The following is a 25,905-nucleotide window of genomic DNA, read 5'->3' as shown; positions in this document are numbered from 1 at the left end:
GCTTTATAACTTTCAATGAATCTCTATGGCCTGAGGAAAAGTCCACACTCCTTTGTCTGACACATAATACCTTGCAAGATGAAGACTCAGCTTCAATCTTCAGTGTTTTCTTCTACTCCGCTTGAAAATAAATTCTCCATCCCATCTAGGCCCATCTTGCCGTGCTCCTGGAACAAATTCCTTATTCCCGTATCCCTGCCTTCTTCCTTTCTTCTGCATACCATTCCCCCTACCTGAAAGTCATCACTTTCCCTTCTCCTGCCCAAATCCTTGCTGATGAAACTCAAGTCCCAGTTCCTCTGTGAAACCCTCTCCCATTCCAGTTCACAGTGTTTTCTTGCTTCCTCTTCTGAACTCCCATCTGCTCTGTTTCTTTGACACATTAATTTATTGTCCTGAACTACTGCATAAATTTGTTCATGCTGTAGTTGCCTTTTAAATCAGATTTTAATTTGTATGAAAAAACTCAATTCCTATTTAGTTTTTCTATCACGCCTCCACCAGTTACCACACACAATGCTATAACAATAGGTGCTTAAGAAATTTTACTTTGTTACTTCTTTTTTCTAAAAGAAAAGGCTGTGCTTTATATAAAATCTGTTTTGTCTAATGATATCTGTTATTGTGGATACTAAAGATGTGGATGAAAAATAGCAAAACTCTCCTAAAAGATCCACTTTACACTTACCCATTATACTAAAAAAGTCCCCTCTTTCTCCCACCATTTGTCTTTGTTTGTGAGAACAATAGATTATTTCCCTTTTTTAGAAAATATTATTACACTCTGATAAAAGTTCTCTTGTTCATAAATCCCTCTTACCTTCACTCTTTTCTGAGTGCAATCTTAGATCTTAGCAGATGTGTTTTTGAAGGTCAAAGAGAAAAGAACCAGCAGACTCAGCAAACATAGTAGTATCCTTCTTTCTTTTTATTGAAAAGGAATCATTTCTATTCTAGCGCAATGTATATTTTACATCATAAAGCAAGATATAATTTACATATTACATTTCTTATGAGATCTTTATACCCTAAATGTCATTCCCTTTTTTATCCGGTCACTTCTTCCTGCTTGATTTAACCTGCCAAGTACCCTACAAATCAGCGCCTTGTTTGGGGGGGGACTGGGGACACAGACAGATAGTTTGTATGTATTCATCTGTTATCTGGGTATAGATGATAAGGAACAGGGATATGCCTTTGAATTTTGTGTCCCTGAGGCCCTCTGTTGACACCTGGTTTAGGAGCCAGAAGGCTACTCCTCCAAATCACATATCAAACTTCTATTTTTTTAATCAATAATGAATGAACAAAATTGAGTGCTTGTACCCTGTGTACATTTCTCCATCAGATGCTTACATAATAGATGTCTGTGGTATTGATTCACTAGCAATAAAAGCTCCTGTGGCGGACAGCATTGGTTACTCTATGATATTCCTGGACAGCACTTGCCCAGGTGTTGGGTAAAATTGCCTAATTTCATCCAGCACTGGGGTTATGGGTTCAGGCTTTTCTCTTCATCACTGGAAATGAATGTCAGGATGCAAGTTTCAAATGACCTTGTTTTACATGATCCTCTATCTCTTTACTCCCTCTTCTAAGATTTCCCCCTTTTTAGCAAAACCTTTTCACGTATGATGTCTCTTCCCTGTACTATATAACCCAAATCCTCTTTTAGTTGTTCTCCCCAAACTCCAAAAGTTCACCAATTACTTGGACTGCACTCATTTCACAAAGAATGTTTTAATCTGTTAGGATACACTGTTCCTTTGAAACTTGATAATCTACAGCAGCTAGTGGGACAAAAGAATTAGTTGAAGAATACTTTAGGAAGCAAGTAATGTGTGTTGTTCAGCCAGCCTACATAAACCATTCAGTAAGAAATGTTTTAATAGTATGTTAAAAGAAGAGGGAATCAGCTGATGAAAGCAAAATGCATAAGATGGGCTTCCTTCTTAATAAAAGAAGTTCAGAATCAATATAGGAAATACATTTTCAGATTGGTGGCTGTTTGACTGAAAAAATACCACCATTAGCTTAATCTGATACGCCAGGGAAAATAACAAATCTGTACTGAAAGTGCATATTAAATCCCAAATCCTTGCCTGTCACTCAGAGTTGGCATATTTGGCCAAAATCAATCTAAACCTTTTCAAATTACTGATAAAAATTATTAGAAATCCAAGTTGGTCAGGATGAAAACATAAGTCAAAGATATGTCTATTCTGTGTGTCTTAAATTATTCTTTGGTCAAATGATGTGGTTTTTTGAGAGGTCTGCAAATATAAACCTATTTCTCATTTCCAAATACAAGGTTATAAGTATTTACAGCAAGGTAACATTTCCTTGCTAGAAAACAAGGCTTCTGGGTACAGCAGCCTTCTATTAACATGGTATACTTTTATATTTCCTTTCCTCCCATGGCTACAAAGCGCTGGACATAGAGAGAATACAGGAAAGAATGAAGAAGCAAATGATTAGAGCCTCACAACACCCCTGTGAGGTAGGTAAGTATTGTTAAACCCATTTTACATAAAAGGTAAACCAAGGCACAGCATGGTAACATGGTTTGGTCAAGTTTACCTGACAAGTTACAAAAGCACGGGTGGAAACAAAGAGAAAGAAACAAAGAAAAGGTCAGTCCTGGCTCCCAGCCCTAGACACGAAACTTTATTTCAATATATTAGAAGATAAAAATAGCCCACAATTGCCTTTTAAATTTTTAGAATTTAGATAAACCTTTAAGTATTCCACTTAAAGATGTATCTTTCAGATTTCTTTTGAGTGGAAAAAGGACAGATGACTAAACGGCTTTCCCTCTTCTAAGTGTAATTCCCGTGATAGATCAGAATGTATCAGCATTCCACCAGAGCTCAGGTGCCAAACTCAAGGACATTTTCATAGCCTCAAATAGTTTCTAATTTATTTAAAACCCTAATGTGAAAATTAGACCTGTTTTCAAACAGCTGCCCTATCAATTGCTCTGTGGCCGTAATGAGAATTTTGTGTAGAGAAAGAAAGGAAATGAGATCCCTAATAAAAAGTCTTATCACTGTAGAAATAAAGACACTGGTGATGGTGTGAAATTTGTTCTTTGTAGTGTTTGAGAAACTGCAAACTCAAGCTTGCAAGAATATTTTATATATATATAATATATAAATATATACAGTATATATATAAGTGTGCATCTGACTACCCTTAAGGCACCAAAGAGATATAGGCCATGCCTTTCACAACTTAGTCTTTGTTTTCCTAGAGAAATGTCTCTCCCTCTCTCAAGTGAAAAATATGTCTTCTATCAAATAGCGTTATGACAGCAAATCATTCAAGAAACAACAAATATCTTTAACTTAGGATGGCTGATTGATTGGATAGGGGTGAAGGGTGGTAGTGATGGTAATATTATCCTCTATAGTTTAGAGCTTAAATCTAGAGCTTAGATCTAGAACTTAGAGCTTAGAATTAGCCAGACATAGCCAATCACACTGGATCAGACAGGCCAGTGACCAGATGTTGTATACAATTGCTTTTTCTTTCCAGTAGCTGATGGTACAAGCTTACCATGACCAACAGAGATGGAGACAATGAGAAAGGGAATTATGTCTGGCACAGATTCTTCAGAAAGACTTTGGCTTTTCAGAAGTTCCTAGAGCTTCTGTACAGAGAACTAGGAAGAAGGATAGTGTAAGACACTGAGGTTCAAACAGGTCAATGAGGAGACTATAGGCAATTATTCTGAATATATATACATATATGGTTTCTTTGGCTGCTGTAGGTTCTTTTAAAACCCATACAATCATGGGGGTGGGTGGGCTGAACTTAACTGAAGAAGCTCAGAATATATCAAGCAAAGCATATGAATAGAAGGAAAAACAAAATTAACACACACAGAAACAAGTGGTGGTGGTATCCCAGAGGGAGGAGGAACATTTGTTAACTAATTTTCATTTTGCTCCTCTCCTGCTTTTCTCTGCCATGGTCCCAATAGTTTAGTTCTGTGTTTGTTTGTTTGTTTTTATTTTTTTCCAGCAGATGTAGAAATGACAGAGCAGGATAGGTGTCTTATGGTTTTTGATTTCTTCTTAGGCCTGTTTAATTATTTTTTTCCTCAGTTGACTGTTGGCACCTGGTTCCTCTGTAAACTATATTCCTTGGCCTTCAGTCTCAGGTTGGCAATGCTGTTGGCCATGTTGATGCCCTGTGCAGGGCTATTGTTGGCACATGTGGCAGAATAAGTAGCCATGGCGCTGTAGGGACAAAGGAGAGAGCAGGGAGAATAACAGGCATTAGTTTCATAAAGCTACAAGTCTGTGCCCCAGATGGGTACAAGTCTCAGGATGGGGGCAGGCAGGGGCAGGTGGGTTGGACTACATGACCTCTGAGGTCCCTTACAGCCCCAGATTCCATTAGTCTAAGGCCCTTGGAAAAGGGTGGCAGTGTTTTGAAGGGCAGGGAAAAACAGTGGAGCGTGGAACAAGACGAGGGGGAAAGTATTTTCTGTGTTGGATACAGTGAGTAATGATTTATTTCTGGGATGAGAGAAGAAAGCTGCTTATGGTGGATAACAGGTGTTTAATCAGTTGACCAGTTAAAACAGTGTTTAATCTTGTCCGGACTACATCACCAGCTTGTGGGAGTGAGGAGGAAGAGAAGGAGGCATTTGAATAAGGGGCATTTTTCATTCCTCATTCTAGGTAGCTGACATTAATCCTAACATATTTTAGATAATCACTGAATACCATATTAAATAGTGTACTTGGAGAACCAGTTAAATAATCTAAGATGACTTCTCTGCCTTTGTTGATCCACTGGTTGATAGTACCAAGCACTGCCAAATCAAGAGGTTTCCATTCCAATTGGCCTTGATTTTATAACTTACTCAAAAGTACTTGAGCAGCTTACACTGTCTTTTGGGTCAGTCTTATTTTGGAAATGTTTAAATCTCTTAGATAAACTAGCAAATGCTCCAGTTTCAGTATTCCTGACCTCAGAGGTAACTGTTTCTGACTGTTCTTATTGCTGAGAAAAACCCAAAGTTGTTTTTCACTGTCAGAGACTGTATTTAAGACCTAGGAATACCACTGGGCAGAAATTTGTAATTGGTGGTTTTCCATTAATTGTATCCATGAATTTCTTTTAAAGGAAAAGTAAAGGTTTCTTAGACTTGGATGCAAATTATCCATTACTTGATACTAAACAGCTATAAGGGAACTCATTTTAATTAAATGAAAATGTTCCTAGTTGTTTCTAAGATTAGCAAAATACCTTTCAACTGAGGGCTGGAATGAGATAGACTTATAAATGGAATGACATGTGCTCTTCTGGTGCCTGCATTCCTATGCAATTTTGTCAGCCACACAGGAGTTTGTGGTTCTGGGGATCAAGTGACAGACCAGAAAGAAAAAACTAAAGCTACTCTACAAATAGAGAGACTGTATCATTAATACTTATTTGGGACACCACATAGTCAAGATTTACAGTCAAGACTTAGAGTCAAGACTCACAAGAGCCTATTTCAGCTCAGTTACTAGCAATTAACCCAGGAAAATTGGGTTAAAAAGTATAATTAGGTCTTTCCAGAAATATAATCCTTAATTTAAGACCCTTATAACACTGGTATGTGTGTGAGTGTGAGTGTCTATGGTTGTGTCCTATGGCAGGGGGAAGACTCAGACGGGTTCCAAAATAACCCTACACTCTTCTATTTCATTGTTGTGTGTTTCACTCTTACTCATTTCTGGGTACATGATCTTAACTGTCTACACAAAATTAGATTTATCTATAGCACCCTGTACTTTTCCTTTTAGGACTTATTTTAATTCCTCATACTATAAACCCCATAGATGAGATACCACATCTGCCTTGTTCACCACTGTGTCCCCAGGTAGAACTAACACCATATCTAGCACATATTTGGCATTCAAGAAAGTATTTAATGAATAGATAAGTAACTGACAAATATCTAGATATTGTATGATTAAACTGATTCCTGCTCAATATCAGTGATCTCTGTCATCCTGCTGTGAGTAATGATTTCTAAAAATATTTTACCAACATGCTTTTATTTTAAGGAACCAGTGCTTCCCGTTAATTTTGCTATCTTAATCGAATGTGCAAAATCAAAAGGGACATGACAAAAGCCAGACCGATGATTGCATACTCTTAATCCACCATAAATAGCTTTTAACAGTAAAAAATGAACAAATATTGGTGCAGGTTAGACTTATAGAATAGACTATTACTTCTACTACTGTCTACCAAAAGACAAAGACAGAAAGAGTCCCAATTCATGTAGGTTTCAACTAGGAGTGAGATAAATAATCAGAACAATCTGTTAAAATGGGACAAGTTTTTTTCTTTGTTACAATATACCAAGAAGTCTCATTTATTTTCAAAACCCATATACATATTATCATTTAAGTTCTGTATGAATTACATGCTTCCATTCAAGACCCTACCAGAAATATATGCAAATCCATAAATCCCATACTCAAGAAATTTCTAGGGTATACTGAAATCTAAGATTTCAAAGAAATAAAAGATCTAAGTAGCTAAGAAAAAAGATAATTGGATTTGGGGAATGTACCTAAGTTATAGATTATGACATCAACCATATCAGCCTTTCTCAGCCAGATTTCTGTGAGAGAATTCAGTCCTAAAGATGGTACATAGTATAATTTTAAATGCATAGGAGAGAAGCTGAGATTTTGAGTTATCTGTATTATTTAAGTACTGAGAATAAAATTAAATGGCTTCTGAAAACAGGAGGCTAAAACTTCATGAGAGAGCAGAAAGAAAAAAAAATCTCTGATGGCAAACTGTAGATTGTCATGGAGTATTGTGCTTTTACGTATTTGGCCCAATTTCTTGGGGGATATGTTTTCCGTCCTTTGAGATTCTGGACAAGCAAAGTCCTATTTAATAGAGATTCTCTCTTTTTGTGATGATCAAAGGTGTGGTCACTTTCCTTAGCAGACAAAGGGAATTAGAACCATGGAGAATTAGTTTACTGAAGATGATGTTCCTGTTTTCTAGAAATGTCTACTGTATTTGCGATTTCAATTTTATCTATTATATAACCATTTTGCTGCAGTTACTTCATAATTTGCTAGTATCATCTGGTTTTCTAGTCTAAAGACTTAGTATGGTAACATATATCTTGGAAATACTGAGATTCTCTAACGCAGGCCAGATGTTAGTATCCCAGACGAGATGAATGTTGATCCACTTCCCATCTCAAAACCAAATTAATGAAATTAGAGTTATATTTTACACAGGAGATTGGATTTTCACTGAGACATTTTTCCTTAAATAGCAACCTGTGTTTGCAGAGTTGAGAACAGCACCCTTGTCTAATTGTACTGTGGTGCTGTTCTAAGGACATCACTGTGTTAGTGAGACCATGACAATGACTTATATGTAGCTCTCAAGTTAGAGGGATGCGAGAATAAAAAAGCAGTTGATATTAATGAATGAGTTTTGCAATATCCTATACGCTTGATAAGTGATAAGGTTTTCACTCTATAAACGTTTAGGAAAGCTATAAACTTTCAAAAATCGGTCTAACTTATTTCAGCATCGCATAGCCATAAGAAATAGGATAAAAGAACAGAGACCATCTTAATTCACAGCCTCTAAACAAACATTTAGAGTACGCAACTTTATAGGCGGAGACTGAAGTGATATTGTGTGCACACACTAAAGAAAACGAGTATGTTTTCCCTCCAGTAGTTTGACATGAATCTAGTTTCTCAACTTAAACTAAAACTGCCATTTAGGCAAGTAGGGACCAGTCCTTTGACATACCAGTAATAAGCAAGACGTGTTACAGGTCAGAAAAGACAAAATTAATCCAAGAGCAGCTTAGTCATGCTTTAAAAAGGCATTAGAAGTATGATGGAGAGGACCCACTTCCAAAAGTGACAACAGATGCAAGAGAGCCTTGAGTGGCTGTCAGTCTGAAAGATTGTTCATGACCACCTGTTTTCCATGTCGCCAAAACTTCTAAAGCTCTGTGTTAGGAAAAGAACGAGAACCCTGAAATGTTTTCTCACAAGACAGAAACCAATGAGGTTAATAAGCTGTTTTCAACCAAATTAATGGGGCCATTCGCACCATGTAAAATGACCTCTCCTTCCTAAACAGGATTAAGCTTCCTGGGCTAAAAAGATGAGGTTGAAACTAGGTCGTTTATTAAGCACATGATAACACCAAGAGCCTGCTTTCCAACACGTAGAGATCCTGTCCATTGGTCTTGCCTTCTGCCTATTCCTCTAACAGGATGCAGACATGACATGAGTACTAAGACTGGGCTTATAGGGTTTGGCCAAAGCAATATTTCTATTTAGTTTTGAAGAATGTAAAGTTCTCTGTGTCTGTGACCAAGAAACGGCATTGCTGTGTACAGGGCATTGAGGAATTAGAGATGAAAAAGAAATACTTGTATCCCATCTGTTGATTCAGCAAATCTGCTCTGGGACTTGCACAGAGCTGACACATTTAAGTAAGCTTGAAATTTTTCTCTCTCCTTATTTGGAGATTCCTAACAGATGGAGCCCAGCCACAGACAGCAGAATGCTAACCACCAGCAGTGTTAGAGTTCTGTTTTCACTGGGGACAAATCATTTTTGATAATTTCAAACTACCTTGAGAGGTTGTCGTGAGGGATAATGTGTTAAAATGACTGCCAAACACCAAGGAAGTATGGAAAATACTATACATGGTATGGTTTTAAAGCCAGGAAACTTATGAATGTCTCCCCCTCTGCTTTCTAATTACCCAGAGTGCAAATCCCACAAATCACGAAACAATTGAGGAGAGCTGGGGGAAAAATACTACCTGACTCAGTTTTCAACTCTAACTTTGTTTTCTATTTGGCCCTTTTGGACAAATGATGACAAGCTATGGAAAATTTCACCCCAAAGACAGATCTGTCAGCCCAAGAAGTCTATGTGTCTTCCTGAGATCCTAAGGCTTCCCAGCTTGGGATTTTTCGAAAGGCTGTAGAGCTTGAGGTTTTCATGACTCTGTCTGTGACGTGTAGAGGTTGGAGATCATCTGTTTGGTTTGTTCTTTTGTCAATGCAAGAACAGCAGAGGTATACTTGCTTCATCTAAGAAAATTCAATATGAGTTTTCCTAGGGAAAATTTACTTTTAAAGAGAGACCGGATAAATTCTTTTGGAAGTGATCTTTTGTGATTTAAATAATCATTTCCAACTTCTGTTTTTAAAACTCAGAAGTTGATTTTTTTAAACGTACATTTAGCTCTTAAAGTGGACACATTTGGGCCATATTTCATTACTAAGCCTTCAGTTTGCACTGCATGTTCAGTGATGCTTCCACCATTCTAAACTTTTCTTTCTAGAAATGTTTTATATATGAAGACTTGCATCTTTCTGTTGTCTCAATGATTTTTGTTTCTCTTTTTGAAATGCACATTGCTTAACCGTAGGTTCCAAACGTCCCTGTGTGATATATAATAGGGAAACTATCACTAGCTCAAGCTTAGATACAAGGTTACATAAGAGATTCATGACCCAACTGGCCTGAAGAACAACAAGAGCCAGGACAAGAACATAGTTCTTCTGACCTCTGTCCCATCTCCTCTAAAACCTCACTATTCAAAGTATGTACCAAGTGTCAACAGCATGGGCATCACATGGGAGCATGTTAGAGGTACATTTCCCAGGTCCTGCCCCAGACTTACTGAATCTCATTCTGCATCGTACCATGATTCCAGGTGATTCATACGCCCAGTAATCTTTGCAGAGCCCTGCTCTAGGCTATCAGACTACCCTTAACTCTATGGATGTCTTTTCTTGCAGCTTTGGTTTCCAATGGTGTTCACCACTTGAGGACCTCACTGCTTTCATTTCTAGGACTGTTAAGCCCCACTTTCTTGAATATACTTAATTCCCATTTAAACCCTACCCCCAGCAGCCGCCCTCTTCCCCCTCTGACAAGTTACCTTTTCAGTGTCTTCCGTTAGAATCCGTTATGAAGCCCCTCGTGTAAACAACATCTTGGGAGGGACGAGGATCTATTTTTGAAAGTGTGAAAGGGAGAAATGAGCCAAATGCGTTCAGCAGATGTCAGGCAGCACCGTGACCACGATCAAATGAGGGGAGGAGGAGGAGAAGGTGGGGGGAGGGAAATTGTGGATAAGGATCGCTGGCCTCTCTTTCACTTGTCATTAGTTTTCTTTGAAGCCCAGCCCTCCCTCTGGAAATGGCACTCCAGACCAACACTGCAGAGCCAGGCCATTCTTTATCTATCTTTCATAGGAAGGGATGTCTCTGCAGAAAGGTTTCTTGACTACTTCATCTAAAACAACAGTCAAAAGTCCAGGACTTGGTAAATCACTGCTACCCGAGAGGCAAAGCAGTACAAGATAATGAGTCTTAATAACTCTAGTGCTTGTGTGTGCTTTCATTTGCATAAGGAAACAGTTCTGAGCTAAGCAGTGAGCATGTGTGCCAAAGACAAGCTTCTTTCAACTGTCTAGGGGTAGATAAAGAAGACACCTGCCAGGACAGTAGTGTCCTGTTAAGGAATGCTTTGTTCCTTCTGGTGACTCAGTTGCCTACCTGATATCATCACCTCTAACACCCTCGAGGGAATGAAGGAGGTCAGGACATGCTATAAATAGAGTGAACCATAAGTCTCAGTTTGCCAGGGACAATCCCAGTTTACGCCTGTTGTCCTAGTGTCATTATTAATAGCACTCCCCTTTTACTTCAAAAGTGTCCCAGTTTGGATGATAAATTACACAGCCACCAATCTAGATATAAAAGACACCCAGAAAAAAATATGTTGGCTGTTTCCCATCCCATAATTCTGACCATATGCACGCTATCTGCTTTGAGTCTTGGTTTCCTCCTCTCTTCTTCCACAGTTTGCTGTGGAAGTGAGCAAACTGTCCCCTCCGGCAAAACTGTCTGCTCCACTGTCCCTGGGTTGCATGACCAAGCTGCCTCTCTCATCCCAGGGGTTGCCCGCACACCCCAGAATGTGGACCTCAGTCACAGGCATGCTTCACAGATCTGAGACAAACCCTGAATCAAACAGGCGTGTTTACGTAGTTTCCTAGTCTTTTACTATTTACTATTTTTAATATCGTGTAAGATTTAATTTGAATGCAAATATGGTTATGTGGCCTAATACTTTGGACAGAAACAGGGATCATGAGCCCTGGCTCTAATTCTGCTTGCTGAAGGCTTAAACTTGGGCAAGTGTTCGGTCTGTTCTTTGGAGCCAGATCAAGGACAGAGCTGCCACACAGGAGCATCCAAGGATTAACCAAGAGAAATGCCTTTTAATGAATGTCACATGTGAGATAACTAATTTGACATAATAGCACCAACAGAAATAGCAAGTTAATTTTCCATAACACAAAAGGTCTATCATTTCCTTTGCTTTTCGTCACTTGGTTTTCTTTTATATTTCCTTAACAAGACTTATATTTCCTACCAAGCTTCAAAATGTGAAATCATAACGTATTTTGGTTCTAAACATAGCAGAAAAATCGCCAAGAAACAAAATAGCTTTGTGCCACTTTTAGAAATTAATCAAAATATAAACACTTCAGTCAACATTGGGTCAAAAAACATTACTATTGATTAAATTACTGCTTAAACCATCATTTTTCTACTTAAATCTGGAGATTAATTTATTCTTCATACAGAATATGAACAATCAGATTCTATGAAATTTTTAATTAATTATTTTTTACAGACTCTGTGTCTAAGAGAGAAATGATATAAAAGTATACCATGAATTGAGTAAGAAGTACTAGGTTATATGATTTTTAAGTGAAAGGAGCAGAATACAAAATAGTATTTATACTAAGTCTATACTATATAAAATACTGAACCCTAATTGCAAAAATAAACACTAATTATCTCAAGATGGTGGAATTATGAGTGTTTTTTTTTTAAAGTGTATCTAGTATTTCTACATAATCATTCAAATTAAAATAGAACACTTCCCCAAATAGCACACATAAATTGCATAATAATTTCAGTTAGATGCCCATATACATAGTATGTATAATGAAGGCACAGGATTTGAACTTCTGCTGAGGCCCAGGTAATCTAGCCATTAATTCAGGGAAGATTTCATCCCCACTCATGCAGTGTACTGCCCTCCGCCTCTCACTGGTAAGGACCACGTGACAGCCATCTGGGTTATTACAGCTGGTATGAAAACTTCCTCACTAGGATCCAGGAAGAAAAAGGAGCTGAACTTCCTGGTTGTGACCAAATTCAAACCAGAGACCTTGAAACATCAAGCTCTGATCCACATCCATTTCCCAAGCCATTTAATGAGCCTATGAACTATCAATATTTATCTGAAAAACAAAGCAGTCTTCCACTTATTTAAAATATTAAAGAATATATGATTTCACGATAGTCTTCAAAATATGTTTTTAGTAAATCCTATGGGAGAGGAGTCTAAATTTTAAATAGGACACACAGATATGACTAATCTTTTGAAATCAGCAAAGCATACTATGTCTGAGAGCAACAGAAATTTCCAGTTTCCTATGCATAGAGTCTCCATGTACTAAGACCAAAGCAATTCAGGCTAATTTCACAATGGGGAATTTAAAAGAAATTTCCAAATGCATTTATGGTGTTTCTTTCAAGGAACTGATTTGGAACAGAGAGAATATTTAGGTGAGGTTTTTTGCTTTGATTAGAGTGATCAACTTTTGAAAGTATTTGCATTTCACTAATGTTGCATTTCACATCAGTAGCTCAGCATCAACTGGGAAATAATCTTATAATTAGTTTAAAACCTCTCTTTAAACTTTTAATTAACCTTAGCAATAAAAAGGTAAACAGAAGCATAATAAATGAATTTGTAAATACTTCTTCCTCCACTGCAATCAGCCAGAGAACACATAGCCTTGATCTGGTTTCTAAGAATACTCAGGTTTAGGTTCAAATAAAGACACTTTAGACTGATGACAATGCATTAGGCACATGTTTCTCAGCTTCCCTCTGGCATTAATCTGTATTTTCTGGACAGCATAATAAATGCAGGTTAAAAGCCTTTCCAAGCCATTGAAATAATACTCTGTTATTTGCTTCCTCAATATTTTTCACCTTTTAAATATAAAAATTTAGTGTAAATTATACATTGTTTTTTATATATTTTTTTTTTAAAAAACACACAAACTAACCTCTCAAAGAACTTCAGATAAGTAGACAAGAATTAGCAATAGATTAGGAAGGCATCTTGGATCATAAGGCATCCCCACCTACTAACAAAGAACTATGGCCATGAAAGTTATCTGAATGATCTTGGGTTTTTTCCCCTTCTCTCTCTCTCTCTCTCTGTCTCTCTCCTTCTTTTTTTCCTTCCTTACTTCTTTTCTTTTCATTCAAAATCAGTTTTATTGTGAAGTTTGCCTTTGGTCCTACACTTAGAGCCTTACATGTTAAATTCCTACTTGCGCATAATCAAACCAATCTATCAGATTTGGAAACGGAGTGACGTTTTGTTCCAGAATGATTACAAGAGGGACTCTGGGCATAGCTTAATGATCTTTTCTTTTAGATTCTTCCCCATCTTTGAAACCTCTGCAAGAGTTCCTGAGTCCAAGAGGAGATTGCTGATGGCCTGCCCCTCTCTCTTCTGCCCCAAACCCTGCTCCTGGGGCAACTAGTAATCTCCTGTGAAAATCTGGGGATGTCAGCAAGTTGAATGTCTCTGAAGAGGTTAACCCAGTAAGAAATGTCAGCCAGCTGCACAAGCAGCTTTAAACGTGACCAACCGCTGAGAAACGTGTGGAAGTGGAGCAAGGGAGAGTGGGCCAGTCATTCACCTGTACGGAGAGGCCGTCCCCCAGGAGAGATAATCAGTGGGTCTCGGAGCAGGACGAGGTACGATGGGCTGCTCCACAGCAGTCACATCTCCTGAGTAGGATTTGAGGAGGGAAGCGTTTTTATTGGCCAGCATGGCTCTCTCATTCCTGCGGAATTTGGCTCTTCGGTTCTGAAACCACACCTGGAAGATTGTCGGGAGGAGAGAAGAGCATGAGGAGGGAGAGAAGAAACAAAGAAGAGGTTCCATGAATCAAGTCCTGGTTGATTTTTACCATGCAATACCTTCCCAAGGAAGATACAGGCTAAGTATGGAATTCTTCCCAGAACAACAGAAAACATGCCATAATCCTTCCCTGGTGGGCCATGTTCCAGGGCTATTAAGGACAAAGACTATTAGAACAGGACCATGAGGTACTTCCAATAATCAAGCCACCAGAGATGGGATCCATGACTAACCCATGTGACAGCAAAATATGGATTATAATCCCTGTTGTAATTGTAATAAAAAAAAAGAAAAATCTCGTTAGACTTCTGCACAGATACAATGGCATTTTAAAAGTTTTTTTCAAAATTCTTCAAAAGGCAAAAACTTTAACTGCTTTCATAATACTTATTGGATATGTAAAGAAAATTCTCCATCTTCCCAAAAGTAGACCCTGCGACAAGGATTTAAGGAGCAAATAGTTTATCTGGGAGGTGCAAGGAATATCAGTAAGAGAGGGAGGTAGTAAGAAAAGAAAAGCAACCTCTAACTGTGCTACTGAACCAGCTTCCTCTGTGGGAGCTCAGTCCTTAAGGGACTCTAAGGACGAATGCAGGGCACACACCTCCCACCGGAGGGGTGAGAGAATTGTGGATTTGTACACTTGCTCCTGTCAGTCATTGATTATAAATGTTCCAACATTTCTGGCATGGCTCCCGAAGTTCTAGAAAGAAACTTGTGAAACAGAAATGCAGATACTGAAAATTGGAAGTTGGCTGGAGTATATTTAATTGTAGGGTTCCAAGGAAATGGGCAGCAATGATATCATCGACTACAGCTAATAATAAACCTACCACTTATTAAGTGTTATTAGGGCTAGGAACTTATATAAGCACGTTACCTACATGACCTATCATGACAATTCCACAATTAGGTATTATTATTTCTATTTCAGAGTTGAGGAAACCATTTCAATGAAATTAAGTAATCTGTTGAAGTTCTCACAAGTAATAAATGGCTGAGTTTTTGAGCTTAAGAACATCTGACTCATGATACTACAACTCTTCCAGACTGTCGTGGTATTTTATTCATTCATTTACTCATTCAAGAAGTCTCTGGCGATTGCGTTCTAGACCCTGGCCTAAATACCGGGAATGGAGAGGTGAGACTTATTCTCTGCTCATAAGCAGCTCACAATCTATTAAAAGAAGATAGACATGTAAATTTGAAAAATTACAAGAATTTTAAGTGCAATTATGGAAAAGCATGACAAGGTGTGGGAGAAAGAAATCCTATGGTGCGGGGTGGGACAATTTCACAGTTCTAGTTGGTAACATTCACATAAAATACCACGTGATTGGTGCCCCATGGAAGACCAGGGTGCAAATCAGTAGAGGCAGAATCTTTTCTGGCTTCACTTCTTTTGTTTCTAATGTGTCCTTCATATTGCTATTAGAGTTATCATTTTAAATGCAAATATAATTGTATTAGGGCTTCGCTTTAGCTTTATATCATCCTCTGACTCTATATCACCCACAGATTAAAATCAAAATGTCTTACCATAGAACAAAGACTGTTCAAGAATTAGCTCATCGTCCACCAAGTCAGCCACATCCTGTATCACTTGAATCTCATGCACTGGCCCTTCATCATTTCCAATCCTACCTGGGCTTAAGACTCCCAAATATATTTGGTTATTCTTCCACCTACGTGTATTCACACTGAATGTTCTCTCTGCCTGTGATAGTCTTCCCTTTTGTCCACATGCCAAAGACATGTTTCTTTAAGATTTAACTTTAATATCACCTTCTTTGTGAAATGTTGTAGTGGAAAGAACATAACTTTAAAGTCTAACAGAGTTGGATAAAAACACTGGCTCCATGACTTTAAAGGTTTGTCCTTGGATAGTTATTTAATTTCTCTGATCCTTTGTCTCCCAATCAAATGAAGATAATTATACCTATTCACAGGTTGTTGTGAGACTTGGCTCAGAATGGCTGCTTAATGTTCATGTATTCTCTTTTTCCCCAGGCAGATTTAATCATTCCCTCCTCTGGTCTATCACTAATTCTTGAACATTCCTTTAGTGTAGCAATCATCTTACTCTATGATAACAGTATGATATGCACATCTGTCTTCTCTGCCCCCAGTCTGTAACATCTTTAAGGAGAGAGGTCAGTGTATTATTTATGCCCAGCAAACCAAAACCAGTTCCAAGCGAATAACAGATGCTCGATAAATATTTGAGGGAAAAAAGTGAATTTTGCAAAGATGATAAGATATGGCTTCCATCCAAGAGGACTTCACCATCTAGTTGGGGAAGTTGGCCCACATACAACTCAATATAATACATGTCATGTTGTGATAAAAGCCATAAATATAAAGAAGGCCAGAGTCAGAGGGAGTGGTTCACACTGGCAAAGGGTAAGACTTCATGGAGGAAGAATAAAGTCACGGAGGGAGACTTCTGTCCTGCTCACGTGGGAAATGTTCACAACTCTAAAAGACATTAGAATGTAGTAGGATGGAAAAGGTGGAAGATAAAATAGTTTCAGCATATAAGAAAGTCATTTGCTCATTGTTGTGATGGGGCCAAAATAGCTCTCAACCCAAAATTGTTCTTTCACATTTAAAAAAAATTTCCAGCATTGCCCTGTCCAGGTTTCCTTATTTAAAATTCAGATCGCCATGGCAAAAATGGTACTTTCAGGAATTGTGGGTTATTGGCCTAAAATTATTTATTAGGCCACTGCAGGCCAAGCCTGGGGTATAAAACTTATGGGGTTTTGAAGGAGAGGGAGGGATTTAAGAGTAGAAACAGAGAACGTGTTTGGAGAGCTGTGGTGAGCAGCATGGGGGAAGAGGATGTGGGAAGGCAGACCTCCGAGTTCTGCTTTGGGCTGCAGGATGGAGAGAGCAGAACTGAGTTTGTGCCTGAGGACCACTCTCGTCTGAGCCCTGAGAGACCACCACGCAGTAACATACGCATCCTCACGTATGCCTTCTCCTCACCTACCCTCGGGGGCACCACAGTGCCCAGGCAACTTTCCCCTTTTGTCGATGACATTTTTTTTTTTCTCCTGGGGAACACTTCTAGGTGAAACCCCTGTTTCCCATGGGGAAAACTCTTGAATGCTCTCTTCAGGCTGAAGGGACCTCTAGGACCCTCTCCCTCAACTCAACGAATGTCTCTCGTAGCATAGGGTACTAGATACAGTTCCTACCCTCCATGCCCTTCGAGTCTAGCTCAAGTCCCCATCAAGAGGGTTATTATTTGCAGAAAGAAACCCTTTAAGCCCAGACTGAACACAGATATGCAAACAATAATTCATTCGGGAAGACAAGACAGATTTGGCCCACAACCCCTCTTTATCAAAAGAGCAGCCTACCACTGGCAATATGGAAAATAATAAAATCTTGGCTCTCAGCAAAGATAGCAAAGCACTGCTTGAAAAAGCATTTAGCCAGAAGACTCTTATTTATTTAAAATTTACTGTAGTGCTTAAAATCATGAACTCTGAATCTGCATATCTGTCTTCAAATCCTAGTTCAGCCATTTCCTAGCTGTGTGACATTGGGGAAACTACTTTAACCTCTGAGTCTCAGTTTCCTCATCTGCAAGATGAATAATGTTATCCACCTCAGTGAATTGTTGTGAGGATTAGACAGGTTAGTTTATGTAACTACAAACACTAGTTGGCATATAAGGGCTCAACTAGTGTTAGTTATTATTATCATCATTATTATTCCTAATCACAGGTTGTATTATTTCTAGATGTCTGGCTTGTAGTTGATGTCTCATGGCATTCATATGAGAAACACATGCTATTCTCTTTCCCCTGTCTTACATGCCCTTACCCTTCTTTACTTCATAGAAACACAAAATCACCTATTTGAATGTGCTCTTAATGCAGTTCCTAAGGGCAAGGTCTCTGGTGTGTTCATTTCCCACTCCCATCCATGTCCATAATTGTGTGTATTTATAATACATTTCCTGAAGATTTGGATATTCCCAAAGTCTGGGGAAGAAAACTGAGATCGAGGACAGAGAGTTCATCTCTCCCGCCACCCTACAGCTCAAGTCGAAAGCTGGGACGTGGAGGAGGGAGGGTGCAGAGTCAAATGCTCCCATAGACAATGTTTATAACATGGATCTGGAAGAGTGAGAAACATTGGGAGCAATGAGACCTCTAGCAAGGCATTTTCTGCCCTACTGAAAGGCATTCACTGCAATTTTTAAAAATACTCTGCTGCCAAAAGAAACACAATTAGAAACTGATTCTGTTCTCATGCTGTCCATTTATAATTCTTTTTAGTATCAGCTCTGGTCTGAAACCTACAAGTTGTGTTTTTCAACAGTCTTCAGAGATGTGCCTCTAAGGAGGGGAATACTCCGGTTACCTGCACTCTGGCCTCGGTGAGGTTCACCCGGCGGGCGAGGTCTTCTCGCACAAAAGCATCTGGGTAGTGTGTCCGCTCAAAGACACGCTCCAAAGCCTGCAGCTGGCTGCTGTTGAAGGTTGTCCTGTTCCTCCGCTGCTTTCTCTTTTTCTTTTCCTCTGAGTTCAGTTGATCATCTGGAATAGAAGAAATTGATGATAAGGAGCTAAAAAGTCACGTTGGAGGTCCCGGTTTACACTTCTTTACTGTGTACCTACAGTGAGATTGTTTCCTTGGCTCACATGCTTATCAAAGTGCTATAGCCAAATGCCACTTTCAGTGTGCAAATGCAGGCATTGGTGCTATCAGTTTCATATGCCAAGAACCCGCAGCAGTTCTGATGCTAGGTCGTTGCTTCTAAATCTGGGACCAGACCTGAACTGTCAGAGGGATATTTTTTGTATGCTGAAAAAAAAAATTTTTTTTTGAAGCCTGTTTTGTCAAAGAGGGCTAAAGGAAAATTAAACTCCTCTCCATATTCTCTGGAGATGGGGGAAGGAGAGTGGATTGCTTTGTACCTCATTTGTCTTAGACAGTATTAGAAGGATCTCTGTTTTACCAATCATTTTCTTGGAAACAGCAAGTAACTCCCAAATGTATTTGCTCAAGGCTCCATGCTGTTGCTGAGGCAGGCTTCAGGGGCCTCAGCCTAGATCAGAGCTCGTGCTATAACACCATCAAAAGCTGACACTGACCTGAGACTCACCCTCTAAGAACTCAAGAACAGTCCTGAAACATCTCTGAAACAGTTTCACTCCAAATTTGAGTTCTAAGGCTTTGAGCTCTTGGGAACCTTTGGAGAATCATTTCCCCATGTTTTCACCTGTCAAGATTCCTCCTTGGTTTTCTCTGAATGCCCCCAAAGGAACCCTGGCTAGCTGATCATCCAGGTTGCCCATGGCAGTCAGAGAGTAGTGTGCTCCTGTCCTGCCACCCTCCTTCAGCCCAGACAGGAATGATGGATGTGTGAAGCTGAGCGGAATACCAGTTGTGCTAACACCACCATCAAGCCCTCACCCTGACACCCAAGCCACTGCAGAGCCCGTGTAGCACTCAGAGATTTACAGCTCGAGCTGCTCAGGCCCAAGTCACATGCTCAGCCTGATGAACTGAACTCACACTTCTAATCACTTTCCCCACTCAGCTCAAAGAAAAATATGAGTGAGAGTGAAGATGGAGAGAAAGAAGAGCATGGCCACTCGCTCCACATTCAACAGAAAGTAGCTCTCAGCCATTTTTTCCAACATGTAAAGTCTCCTGATCCTCTCTGACTATAAACACACAAAACACTCAAGAAAATTACTAGCATGAATTCTAATGCCCCAAGGAGAGTGACCCACCCCTGAGCTATAGTAGTATTATTACAAATTGAGGGCATGTTCCAGATTTGGGTGGGGATTCAAAGTGCAGCTTAAATCTAGGAGTTCCTAGCTCAGATCTCTCAGTGCCTAACTGAGGCCTCCAAGACTTTTTCATGAGAGACCCCTTCATGAGTGCTGCTTCATCAGTGATGCCCTTGGAGCTCAGAAGAGAGACTGCTCATTCCTTCCTGATAGTTAAAGTACCTAGATATAGTAAGTGCTTGTTGAATTTGTGTCCAGGGAAAATGTGAAACTTTTCCTGTCTTTAGAAAATTGTTTCTGTAGGAAAAAAAAAAAAAGAAAAAACCGTATGATCTCAACCACATTCCTCCAGCTAAGAAGCTGCTGACACCCATTCTCTCAGCTTTATGGTTGTGTTCAGAGTTGACCACCTCTCTAGTTTCTTCCACTGTGGTACCTCAACTAGGAGCCCTGCTTTGAAGGCACTTTTGTGACACTCTCAATAAGAAGGTCAGATCAGTGGCATCTTGAGAATGGAGCCAATTTAATTATCATGATTTCTGGGATCTATCAACGCCTGGAATATTCCATCCAACAACCCTGATTTTACCACTATTTAGCTATTAGCAAAATTAGTTTACAATAATGTCAACACTAGAGTTCAAACACCTAGGATCATACATCTTTCAGCTGTTGCCTTGCATTTGTATGTTCCTTCCTATTTGAATATTTGAAGGCATTCCTGTTGCTCCCATTCTCTTTCTAAATCTTTTTACAGTTCTATGTCTTGCACTTCAGGTCTCTCTCAGTCATTCAGGCCTTTTGACAGCACCACACCTGTATTTCATGCTCCTATTAAACAGAAGTCTGCAAAAAATCTTTAGCTTCCATGCCAACCCTAGACTGAGACCAATTAGACCCTAGGCTATTTTAATCATATAAAGGAAATCCCTTGTTAAGCCAATCCCATGATTTGTTTTCTTTCCTCAGAGAAAATGCTTTCTCAGGTATAACCACAAATTATAAATCCTTTATGCTGTTTGGTAAGCCCATTTCTTCTTGTACTGCCAAACTATGATGGAGAACAAGAATTTTTTATGTTTTGTTGTTAGTACTACAACCTGCTGCATAGTCTCTCAGCAGTTCTTTGAAATCTTCCACTCTTCACTCAAATTCCACTGCCTGTCCCCCATAAACCACCAACTCCCCTGACATGGGAGCAAGGGAAATGGAGAATTATAGTTTATGACAGAGAATAAATAGCTATGATGACCTGAAATGATTCCAGCAAAAGTTTCCCAGTGAATGTTCTTGTTGTTTTTAACAAATGAAAACACCAGTCCAGATCATGCTGAAGGTGAGAAAAGACACACAAATAACAGGGGTCCAAGGAGTGTATCTGGCAAATGTCCTTCAGAGCACAAGTATAATAGAAAGAGACAGTGAGGGGGCAACAGAGACAGCTTGAGCGGCAGCCCTTCGGCTCGTCTGTCTTTGCTCACTAATCACCAACTATGAGCTCCCTGTTTCCCCCCAAGAACACAGAACAGGATCAGTACATTCTCATCAGCAGCAGAAGAGAAAATGTGAACATCGTACAGGTTTACAAACGTGGGGTATTTGAAACACCTGGGATAAGAACTGTTATCAGATTCTGAACTCTGGCTGAATACAGGGTAGAGAAAGTAGTGTATTTTTGTCATTGCTGGAATATCACCTTTCTGGTAAAAACAGCTACTGTAAAGGTTGATTTTGAAAGATGCTGCCCAAGGATGCTGACAGCCAACTGGCCATCAGGAAATAGCTAATTCTTTGGTATTCTGAAATGGGTAGGGTTCACCAAACTGCAGGATAACCACAGGGTACATGGATACATTTTTATCAAAATCATGTTTCAAATCCAAGGTGTTTACAGATTCTACGGATGATTATGTATGTTATAAATGATTGAGTAAATTGTAAGTATGCAGTTACTGCCATGCTTTCTAATAAAAATAAGAAAAATGATCTTATTAGCAGGTTAATTTTCACTTGGATTCATGAGCCGTAAAATATTGGCACCACATGAAACCAGAGAAATTATCTAATTCAACCCTTTCATTTTACAGATGAGGTAAATGAGGCTTAGAAGAATGAAGTGATTTGCCTCAAATCACAATACAAGCTGTGACTGAGCCAGAGCTAGAAGCCAGGACTTCTTTTTTTTTTAATTTAAGGTATAGTTGATTTACAATGTTGTGTTAGTTTCAGGTGTACAGCTAAGTGATTCAGAGATATATATATATATATATATATATATATATATATATAAAAGAATGTATATTTATTCTTTTTCAGATTCTTTTGCCTTATAGGTTATTACAAAATATTGAGTATAGTTCCCTGTGCTATACAGTAGGTCCTTGTTGGTTACCTATTTTATATACAGTAGTGTGGAAGCCAGGACTTCTAATTCCACTCTACTTTTAAGTGCCAATGACAACATACACCCTGTGCAGGAGAGGGGCAATGACTCACCAGAGATATAAATAGAAAACCACTACCCCAGGAAAAAATTTTATGGGAAAGATAGGTTTATCCAAACTAGCTGTATAAAGAGGGTCTCAGGAACAGGGTCCACATGTATTACACATTGTTATTCCTGCCAGAAGAGCCATTAAAAAAATGCAACCATTCTCATCTAGGACAGCAACTTTGATCCAGATGTTCTTGGATTTCACTTTTCAAAGGCCTCTGTAAGTCCTTGCTTCATCAATTAAGTGTGTGCAGGGTTACTTTAGCAGAGTAGTAAACCCTCATCTTCCGTATTCTCCTCACATTCATATTAGTGCTTCCCTTTCTTTCATTTTAGGACACAGTTCAAAACTCTCCTATGACACATCTTAATCCTACTTTCTCTATAAAACTTTGCTGATAATGCCAATCTATATTGATTTCTCCATATCTAAATTCCTAAACATATTTTAGTACATAATCAAATACTTTTTAAAAATTATGGTTCATTTCTTTTTTATGTAAATGTTTTGTCACCTCGCTGTGCTCAAGTATTCCTATATAAAAGACATAAGATGTTTTGATAGATTAAATGACAATAAAATTTGAAAGAGTTATAATAGTATTGTGGTATAGAAGTAGTCCCAGAAAATTAGAACCTTGGTGATTTACATAAGGTTTTACATAAGGGCTGAATAACTTCTGAATTCCAATGATTATTTTTAACAGTGCATAGTAAATAATTAGGTTAACATTATCTTTTGTCCCTGGATAATTTTACCTGTGGAGGAAAAAAATCTTTTTACCATGTTTCTTTTTCAAACAGGTTCACCACCAGATTTAGAGAGATGGGAGAAAGCTGGGTGGGTCTGACTCTTCCGTAAATGAAGGAGCTGGTCCTTCTTTTTTATTCCCTACAAGAAAAGCAGATCTAAGATAAATGAATGATTTCAACAAACAGGAACACGCAGGGGGGAGAGCTGCTAAAGAGAATGGTGTTTCCGATGGAACAGGATGTTAGAATACTTATCAAGCACTTCTTTAGGAAAGAAAGTCGTAAATTCTAGGGAGGAGACCCCTCACGCTTTCAAGTAGAAGTTAAAGAGAACAATAGCTCTGTCCTTGGCTCTAGCTTGAAATTCACTCTGAACTTCACTCGTGGCTGCTGAAGGTTCACTGAAGGGAGGGTGGAGAAGACAGGGAGGGGTGCCATCCTCAAGCCTGAGGAGCCCGCAGCACACCGCGGTCCCCCCACACTAAGGTTTGCACTCACTGTGCAGGCTCCAGTGTACTCCCAAAGGCCCTGACCCTCTCCTGCTCTGTACCTTGTGGGACCCTTGAGATTCCAAAATCAGTCAGCCAAATGTAATTTAAAGGTACAGCAAAAACATATTTTAGGAATAAAATCTGAAGAAAAAAAATGTGTTTCGTATGCCTGAGTCACATCAATTTGAGAAGAAATCTGATGCAAGAAGATAAAACGCCAGCTTCAGTAGCAGAAACCAACCACCACATCAAAGCTTGTCATCTGCCTTTTGGCTGAAAACATGGCAGGCGAGCGGATCTAAAAAGCAGGCTGCTGATCATTTTATGGGCATTGAAGAATGTTTTCAAAGGAACTTATATTGCACAACAACTACTTACTTTAATGGGATTTGTGTGGTTCAGGCCCTGTAACCTTTGGAAAATTGAAGGGAAGTATAATTGTAAAAGCCACTAAAAACTGTTTAGCTTTTATTGCAAGACTTATGAAAAGCAGTGAGATACAGCTATGGCATTCATTTGAGCTTCTTTGGTTACACTAAGCTCCAATTGTAATTAGGACAGCATCCTTTTAATAAGTCCTCCGATAAATGGCACATAGGTCCTCACCGGGATGAGTGTAGACTGAGTTTAGCACATCCCACTGACCAAAGCCGAGTTCAGCAGCACATCTGCATCTTCTCGGCAGCATACCTCGTATCCTCCACTGCTGAATCCCAGCAACTGTCAAGAGTGACCAGGTTTCAGCCAATACAAATGCCCAACTGTACAGCTATTACTCGCCTTAGGGTCATGGCTGCCAGAACCTGAACTTTGCATCATGGTCTTTGATGAGTATATTTTTTCCTTTACTGTCAACTTGGCATAGACATGGTTTATTTTTGGTCAAGTATGAGTCCTAAACCTTAGAAAATAGCATGAAAACGCCTTAAACATTTGGGGGAATATATGTTCTTTGGAGAATAAAATGCTCTAAAAAGTGTGAAATAACGTTATTTTGAATGGTTTTCACCCAAAAGATGGATCAGTGGCTCTGTGTAAAGCTATAGTGGTTTCAAGCAGATACAGCTCAAAGTTGAGCTCTCTGAATATAACCAACTCTCATTTGAAATAGAAAATACTGGAGAATATGAGGTATCATAATACAGTTTGTACTGCTTTTCACTTCTTCATCTCACATATTTGCTTTCACCTCTGTAGGACCAATACATTTCCATACAGTCAAAAATATCAACACAGTCCATATCATCTTATCTACTTTAACTCTCTTAAGACATTTTTCTGAAAGGATTCCTGACCAGAACCTTGAGGATATCCGATACAAAGCAAGCCTTCCAATGCAGCCCTATATTGGAACCCTAGCTTTCTTCTGGGACTATATTGACAATTTTCCCCATGCTATCATTTTTCCATGTGACTCTGGGTCTATTTTAGACTATAACTTCAGAGTACAAAGTTTACATGTGTATTTAATTGAAGCTCTTATCAATGCTCAGTGAATACAAATTAATAATCAGACATAAAATATTCATATATTGGAATTATTATCATAGGAGTTCAGTTACTGCACGAAATACCTTCTCTTCGATAAAGACATAAAATTCCAGCTTCAGATATGTAACCTACTCCCAATTCTCTACGGATGAATCACTTATTTACTCATTTTTCAATTCATTTCTGGATGTCTAAAATAGTGGAAAATGAGAATGTTTTACTCAGAGCCAACTACACTATAGTCAGGAGGGAGTGCAGTGGAGTAGAGAGGAAAGTTCACTGGCTTGGCGATCAGAATGACCTGTGTTCTCCTATAGGCCCTGCTACTTTAATAGCTGTGTGGCCTTGAGTAAGACACTTCACTTCTCTGAGCCTCAATTTTCAAAACAATAAAATGGAAGTAAGACTACCTACTTCCTAGGGTCACTTGAAAATATAATGAACACAGAGCAGGCAGATAGTCTGGCACATAGCCGTTGTTTTGTAAGTGGTGGATTTTACAGCTACCACTGCTGCTGCAATTTCTTCTTGGAGGTGGATTGTCAAAACCACCGCTGGTCTTCCTTTTTTCTTCTGCTTACTGTTTGTTGGTATCTAACTATTCACTAAGATCTCTATCACAGCATAATTGGGGAGATAGTGAGAAAAACATTCAAATATGTTGATCTGGCTTAGTTAGGTTTGATGGAGAGCATAGTTGAGATCTAGGGAGCATGAAAAATGAGTAAAAACTTTATAAATTAAAAAGAACTGAAACATGACAATAGACCCAAAATTGCACATGGAAATCAGTGCAGTTTGGGTCACTTTTCTACTGCTAGTCAATTCCTGGCTTTCTAACAAGGCAATCAATTTTCCTT

General features: G+C 38.9%; 1 protein-coding gene across 2 annotated transcripts in view; it reads right to left on the bottom strand.

Annotated features, from left to right (window-relative positions):
- Positions 1-907: 907 nt before the first annotated feature.
- The window catches only part of PRRX1 (paired related homeobox 1), a 72,288-nt gene continuing 47,290 nt past the window's right edge, over positions 908-25,905 (bottom strand). The window contains exons 2-5 of one of the 2 annotated variants that reach the window (XM_068541229.1): positions 18,435-18,610; positions 13,831-14,012; positions 9,967-10,038; positions 908-4,244 (exon numbers count right to left, since the gene is read on the bottom strand). In XM_068541229.1, the coding sequence (XP_068397330.1) occupies positions 9,984-10,038; positions 13,831-14,012; positions 18,435-18,610 (413 nt within the window). In that variant the 3' untranslated portion in view covers positions 908-4,244; positions 9,967-9,983. The remainder of the gene's footprint in view (positions 4,245-9,966; positions 10,039-13,830; positions 14,013-18,434; positions 18,611-25,905) is intronic. The other variant, XM_068541228.1, reaches the window with a different exon arrangement.

Source organism: Eschrichtius robustus, chromosome 3 (assembly GCF_028021215.1).
Source record: "Eschrichtius robustus isolate mEscRob2 chromosome 3, mEscRob2.pri, whole genome shotgun sequence".
In the NCBI taxonomy this organism is placed as follows: Eukaryota; Metazoa; Chordata; class Mammalia; order Artiodactyla; family Eschrichtiidae; genus Eschrichtius; species Eschrichtius robustus.
Note: the sequence above shows the minus strand (reverse complement) of the source record. Positions and strands in the feature narration are given on the sequence as shown.